This window comes from Belonocnema kinseyi, chromosome 5 (assembly GCF_010883055.1).
Source record: "Belonocnema kinseyi isolate 2016_QV_RU_SX_M_011 chromosome 5, B_treatae_v1, whole genome shotgun sequence".
Taxonomy (NCBI): Eukaryota; Metazoa; Arthropoda; class Insecta; order Hymenoptera; family Cynipidae; genus Belonocnema; species Belonocnema kinseyi.
The window spans coordinates 97,065,450-97,073,011 of NC_046661.1; the positions used below are offsets into that span (position 1 = coordinate 97,065,450).

The window sequence follows — 7,562 nt, forward strand, 5'->3', positions numbered from 1 at the left end:
TGGCAAAGTCAAGGGAAAGTCAAAGACTCGTTCCAACAGGGCTGGTCTTCAGTTCCCAGTTGGTCGAATTCATCGGCTTCTTCGCAAGGGAAACTACGCTGAACGTGTTGGTGCTGGAGCTCCAGTTTACTTGGCAGCTGTCATGGAATACTTGGCTGCTGAAGTTCTTGAATTGGCAGGAAATGCCGCGAGAGACAACAAAAAGACGAGAATCATCCCTCGTCATCTTCAACTCGCCATCAGAAACGACGAGGAATTGAACAAACTGCTCTCTGGAGTCACTATCGCCCAAGGTGGTGTATTGCCTAACATCCAAGCTGTTCTTTTGCCCAAGAAGACCGAGAAGAAAGCCTAAGTTCTAAAATTTTAATTTAACAAGCAAATAACAATCGGCCCTTTTAAGGGCCACCAAATTTTCCTAACGTGAGAACCTTACTTTGTTGAAATAAACATTTTTTTTTTAATTTTCGATGAATTGAAGTTCAAATTGAATATATTGTCTTATAAAGTATTCGCCAATTGATTTTGGTTGCAAAGTTAAATTGATCTTTGTTGAAGTATCTTCTATTATTTTTTTCATTGAAAATTCATAATCCATGCCAAAAAACCCGTGCTTTTTTTTATTTTTACTTAGCTTGATATTAACATGTGCTTTTTTTCGACGATAATTCTAAGAAATTACAACCATAGCAAAGATGAATAAGGATACCTGTACCTACCATTGAAATATGGATAAGCCAATGAGGTATTGTTTCTAAAGTCACCAGTTAGCAGGTTATCCCAGTGGTCGGCACGCTCTTACCCAGGGCAGCACCTGCGAACTTGGAGGCACTCCTTTCCTCAGGGGTCCTTTGTTAGTAAATGGGAAAAAAATGTGACATTAAAAAATTCATAATTTTACTATCTGTGACTTGAAAATAATATATTTGGGATCTCCGTATTTTTCCGATTCCAAAGGCATGTAATTTTTCTGTAAAGGTTCAACATTTTACAAGTATTTAGTATTAAATTGACTGTAAAGCTGTTTCTTGATATTAAACTCCTTCAAATTTTTAACTTTTCTGGGCGAGTAATATATCATTGAAATCGGAAAAATTCGTAGATGCTGATAATACTTTTTTTTAAATCGCTAGTTGAAAAATTAAAAATGTTTAAATTTCCGTACTTACCATGCATGTGGACAAAAGACCCTTGCTGGAGTAAGCTCACTCACATGAATAGACCGAAAAGTAGTAGAAAAAATGTAATCGGATGGTGCCTATACATACCTGAAAATTAAGCAACAAGTTTGCCGACTTGAAATGATTTTAAATAATTTAAAATAAAATGTATATTTTGCAGATTCCAATAAAAAATTTAGAAGCTTTTTAGAAGTTATTAAAAGTAAATTATTGTTTGAAAATACGAATCCGCCTACATATTGGGCGATTGAAATATATCTATTTTTTTTAAAAACTCAAAAATTTCTGGAGAGAATTTTCAAATAAAATTTTGGAAAAAGATCTGCATCCTTTGATCATTTAGATATTAAATTGGTTTTTATTATGATTAAATAATTGAAACCTCGGCGTACAATCGCACATTAACGTTGGATCAATAAAAAACTGCCTTATCGGTATTTTTGTTCAAACAAAGACAGAAAATCCTTGCAAAGAAATCTCTTGTCTTGCTGTGACAACAGTTTAAAATAAACTGTTTTATCAAACGTTATATCTCTACAGAATAATTCGACTTTTTATGCAATCTTTTAATTTATAAAAAGTGAACAACTTAACTTGCGTAGCTTTGAATTGTGTTTAATTTATATACCTTCAAGTACTGATTTTAAATTGCAAACATTTTATTTTATTCAAAATTAATTAAGGAGGTTGGCTGCAAAACTGCATTTTCAAAATTCCTTCATTTTTTCATCATTAATGCAGGGTTATTAAAGAAGTCATTTTTTCTTTTGCTGTCGTCGTAATTTTTCTACCATTAACATGAATTTTTTTCCCCATTGAAGGCAAAATTGCAATAAAAACAAAAAATATTAGGACAAAACGTTAAATGAAAATGTGTTTGAAAATTGGAATAATTCTTTTTTTTTTGCAATATCTTTTTATTAAATTTACATTCTCATGTACATAACATTATTTTTTAATGGAAAATGTAAAAGGCTTTTCCATTATTTTTTAATTCTAAAGGAAGTTTTTTAATCTACAGGGTATCCGTTTTCATAAAAGAAAAAAATTTCCCGTTTGTTTCCAGTTCTCAAAAATTGTTGACGGTCAATTGAATTAAAAAATTAAGAGGCTTAAAGCTAAAAAAAGTTTCATTCGATGTAATAAAAACGAAAAATCAGAAAAAATTCCTGATTAATAAAATTTTCTAATTGGAAAATTTCAGAATTATAAAATTCCCGACAGAGAATTGCCGTATTATGAAATGTACAAACTAGAAAATTCCTGAATTTAAACATGAAAATTTTGATTGTAATTAATACTTATTGATTAAAAATAAAATAATCAATTATTTTTATATTTAAAAAAATTTTTCAATGTTTAAAGTTTTCAAAATTATTGTTTGAATTTAAAATAACAATAATTGAAACAAAAAATTTCATTAAAAAACTTGATTATTGTATTTTTAATACATGAAATATATTTATGAAAAATAATTGTTTAGAATTCGGGAATTTTATTCACTAATTTTGAAAATGTGCATATTATTTTTTTAATTCAAAATGCGTTCTGAAGAATGGAGTTTTTATTTCTATTTTAAATGATAAATTTGGAGATAAATTTGCGCTAAATTGAATCCCTCCAAATGTTGTCAACACTATTGTTTGTTTTTTAATTCAAAAATAATTTTAAATAACGTTTAAAAATTTTAAAAAAGGTTTTAAAAACATTTAAAATTTGAATTTTTTATAGGTAAATAATATTTATCCAAAATTTTGTTTCATTGTCAATAATTTTCCAATTCGGGAATTTCATTATTCGCAAATCTTTCAATTGGGAATTATTTTATTATTCAAATCAAAAAATGTTATTATTCGGGAATTTGCCAATTCAGTGATATTATAAGCTGTTCGGGAATTTTTCAATTCGGTAATATTCTAAACTGTTCGGGAGTTTAATTATTCGGAAATATTCTAATTCGAGAATTTTACTAATCGCAATTTTTCCAATATTTGTGAATTTTATTATTCGGGAATTTTGCAAATCGTGAATTTAATCATTCAGGAATTTTCCAATTCTGTAATATATTATAAACTTCTCGGGAATTTTATTCGAAAATTTTCAATTTCCGATTCAATAATATTGTAAACTGTTCGGGGATTTTATTATTCGGAAATTTTCCAATTAGAGAAATTTATTATTATGGAATTTTCCAATTCGTGAATTTTATTATTTGGGAATTTTGCAAATGAGTAATATTATAAACTGCTTGTGAATTTATTCGACAATATTATAAACTGTTCGGGAATTTTATTCTTCGGAATTTTTCGAAATTTTATTAGAGAATTTTCCAATTTGTGAATTGCATTATTCAGTAATTTTCCAATTTGGTGATATTATATACTGTTCGGGAATTTTATTAATCGGAAAATTTCCAATTCGTAAATTTTATTTTGAAGGAATTTTTAAAATCGGTAATAATATGATAAACTGTTCGGGAATATTTCAATTCGGTAATATATTACAAACTGTTCAGGAATTTAATTATTAAGTAATATTATAAAAGTTACTCTCTCTTTCTCTAATAAACTGTTCTAAAATTTTATTATTCAAGAATTTTCGAATTCGTCAATATTATATGTGGCTTAAGTTTGAAACGTTTATAAACGAAATTATAAAATTTCCTAAATTGCTTTTGGTGATTATTTGCACCTGGTGATAGGTAAAACAAAAATTAATTTAATCCCAATAACTCTTAATAGCCGTCTAAGTTTTACACACCTAGAGATTTTGTAAATTATACATAAAATAAAAAACAAAAATTTATTTTCGTTTATAAACGTTGCAAAATTTATCTACGTAATATTATATACATTTTTCAGGAATTTTATTATTCGAGAATTAATATGTTCAATTTATTTTTGATTGATTGTTCAATTATTCTTTATATAGCAAAATTTGTTTCTAACCCTTTTTACACATTCTCTTTAAATTATTTTTTCATAATAAATAATTAACTGCGAGTAATGAAAAATATTTGGCTATTCATCCCAAATTTCGGGACGAAACACTCAGTAAATACTTATTTTTAATTTACCCTCGAGTATGAAGAAAACTTTTTTTGTTATCTTAAAATCTTGCAAAATAATTCAAAACCGCGAAATCTTATTGAAAAAGTTAAAAAAAAGTACGTTTAGTTTCAAATTATAAATTATTTTTCAAATTTTTAAAAACTAAGATATCTTTCAGAATTATTCCTATAAATTCTTTTTATACCAAATTTAAAAAGCCCTACAATTCTCTATATCTTATGAAAAGTATTCTTAAAATAATTTTTGAAATTGCAAATCTTAATTTTCTCTTAAAATTTAACTATATCTGGGTGAAAATCAATGTCTTTGCCAAAAATTCATATTTTCGGGTTGAAAGTTTGATTTTATTGGTTGAGAATTAATTAATTTCAAACTTAAAATGTGACTATTCATTTTTGGTTGAACATTCAACCATTTCTTTGAAAATGTATAACTAATCCTTGGGGTAGAAAATTAACTTCTTTGTTAAAAATTGAACAGTTTTGTACAGAAATAGTTTAATTTGTTGCGGAAATTTGTCTCGTAGAAAATTCGTTTTTTTATGTTCAATATTAATTGTATAAACACAAAACCTATTTCGTTTTTTTGAAAATGTAACTATGCTGCTACATTTTTTGGTCGAAAATTCTACTCACTAAAAAAAAGTAAAAAATTGGGAACGGAGGTTAGTGACAGGTTTTAGTTGAACTATTAGTGTTATTTAAAGTGCATGTGAAAATCTTTCCACTTAAATGTCGTTTACCTTGCAGCACTGCATTACTTTAAAATAAAGTGCCACCTCAGCTAGTATTTTTTTATTGGCATTAAGCAATCTCCTATAAAGCGAAAGGAAAACTAGGCATCATCTCATGTCGAAAGACAAATACGAATAATGAAATGTTTGCTAAAACTGTATCAGTTAAAAATATATTAAATTCTTTCGTAACTGATTATACTTAGTGAATCAATTGTAGAAGGCTCACATATAATTAAATACAATAATTATTCGATCCTAATGATTGTGAAATAATTCATTTATGCTCGAAGTGCCTCTTTTCAATATCAAATAACGAGTGAATATAATATAAGGAACGCTATCACAATACATCTGCTGACTCATTTCCTGTACATTCTAGAACCATCTGTCCAGGCTCTGTAAGGTTAGACTGGTTATGGGTTAGGGAGTTCCGAATTTTAACGACACCCGATGTAAAGATTAGACGCCATGTTGAGGACCCGAACCCATGAACTAATGCTAGCATCAAAATTCAGAAATAAGAGATTAAAAAAACTTTGTCCAAAAAGATCATAGACTAGGATCAAATATGTGTGCAATTGAATAGATGACTAGTGTAAGTCTATGAATGTGCTGTTATGAAAGTGGAGGAGCTAAAATACGCCGAAGGGCTATTTTTACAATTACTAAAAAAATATGGATTACCAACAAGAGATGAAAGACTTGTCCGTATACTAATAATTAGTCTGCCCCGTGCACATACTAATTAGCGTACACGCATGGTGTTAAAAACAGATAAAATTGCCAACCGGAAGCGAGAATAAAACTTAATGTTAACGAGGGCTCCGACCGGAAAAATCAATAAGAAGCGATGCTACCTCATGCAATTATCAAAAAAGACGCACATGTATAAAAAAACCAGAGCAATCCAACGTGAAAATATTTGGTGGCCCTGAAAAGGGCCGATTGTATTTAGTAGATGGTAGACAAAATGTCAAATTTAACCTCCAAAACCGTAAAGAGTTCTGCCTTGGCGTTTCAAGGCATAAACGACGTCCATGGCTGTGACGGTCTTCCTTTTGGCGTGCTCAGTATAGGTAACAGCATCTCGGATAACATTTTCAAGAAACACCTTCAACACGCCACGAGTTTCTTCGTAGATCAAGCCAGAAATACGCTTTACGCCTCCACGACGGGCAAGACGACGAATTGCAGGCTTCGTGATTCCCTGGATGTTATCACGAAGAACTTTACGATGCCGCTTTGCTCCTCCTTTTCCAAGTCCTTTACCTCCCTTTCCACGACCTGTCATTTTAGCAGCAAGTACTACGTTCAGTCACAAGCAGAAGAAAACGATGAATGAATGAAATCGCGGTTTTGGCGCTGGTTTTATCCATGCTGAAAGTCTTAACTCCCTCTGCGTCGCCAATAACCAATGAGCGTGCGTCCCTTCTTAGTCACCATGAGCCAATAAGCGGTAGCCTGTAAACTGTATAAAACACCATAGCGACAAATTTTTTTCATCATTCTGGTTCGCTCGTTCCGCGTTAACAGAAACGAACTTCTCATCAATTTGAAATGGCTCGAACCAAGCAGACCGCTCGTAAATCTACTGGTGGTAAGGCGCCAAGGAAGCAATTGGCTACCAAGGCTGCAAGAAAGAGTGCTCCCGCCACCGGAGGAGTAAAGAAGCCTCATCGTTATAGGCCTGGAACCGTCGCTCTTCGTGAAATCCGTCGTTATCAGAAAAGCACTGAGCTTTTAATCCGCAAACTTCCTTTCCAACGTCTGGTTCGTGAAATTGCTCAAGATTTCAAAACTGATCTTCGTTTCCAGAGTTCTGCCGTTATGGCTCTCCAGGAAGCCAGCGAAGCTTACTTGGTTGGTCTCTTTGAAGACACTAACTTGTGCGCCATTCATGCCAAACGTGTCACCATCATGCCTAAGGACATCCAGTTGGCTCGCCGTATTCGAGGAGAACGTGCTTAATTTTTAACTTCAAATTCTTCAAAACAATCGGCCCTTTTCAGGGCCAACATATTTTTTAACGACGGAATTTCTTATTGTTCTACTACATGTTCAGTTGGCTTATATGTTTATTATGCGTTAATTTTCTTCCCAATTGATTTTCAAATATTCCTTGCCCAAACGGCATTTTAAATTTACCCCATATACTCTGAGTATAATATTGAATAGTTACGTGTGCAGTTGACAAAATTGTCGACTAAAGTAGGATTTTTATTAGAAGAGGTCGTTTTCTTTGACTATCGCAAATTTTTTTACAATCATAAAATGTCATATAAATAAAAAGTTAAACTTCACGTACCAAAAAAATAAGGAAGGAAAGAAGATAAACAAGGCAACCTCACAATCCCTTTAATGTGCATGCTTGTTTTCTTTATTTTGCCCTTCGTTATTTCTGAATTTTGTTATTCATAAAAATATATTTGTCAATATTTTGAGGTTAATTCAACAAAGATTGTCCAAATGACGAAATTTAATTTAGATTGTGTCAAAATATAAATTCAATAACAAAATTATTATGAATTGAAAAAATTTTTTATTTCAAATTGGATAAGCACGAAATTACAATTT

General features: G+C 30.7%; 3 protein-coding genes across 3 annotated transcripts; 2 read left to right on the forward strand and 1 right to left on the reverse strand.

Moving 5' to 3' along the window:
• Positions 1-4: 4 nt before the first annotated feature.
• On the forward strand, positions 5-408 carry LOC117173793 (histone H2A-like; the record flags this gene model as incomplete). Its single annotated transcript, XM_033362436.1, has 1 exon — positions 5-408. A coding segment is annotated over one exon (351 nt), but the record flags the coding sequence as incomplete, so codon positions are not given.
• Positions 409-5,917: 5,509 nt separating this feature from the next.
• Positions 5,918-6,334, reverse strand: LOC117172580 (histone H4). The gene has a single exon (XM_033360655.1). It carries the CDS (start codon positions 6,277-6,279, stop codon positions 5,968-5,970), a length of 312 nt encoding a protein of 103 aa, XP_033216546.1. The 5' UTR covers positions 6,280-6,334; the 3' UTR covers positions 5,918-5,967.
• Positions 6,335-6,512: 178 nt separating this feature from the next.
• LOC117172914 (histone H3) lies at positions 6,513-6,998 on the forward strand. Its single transcript, XM_033361207.1, has one exon. The coding sequence runs from the start codon at positions 6,546-6,548 to the stop codon at positions 6,954-6,956; it is 411 nt and encodes a 136-aa protein (XP_033217098.1). The 5' UTR covers positions 6,513-6,545; the 3' UTR covers positions 6,957-6,998.
• The last annotated feature ends 564 nt before the right edge of the window (positions 6,999-7,562 follow it).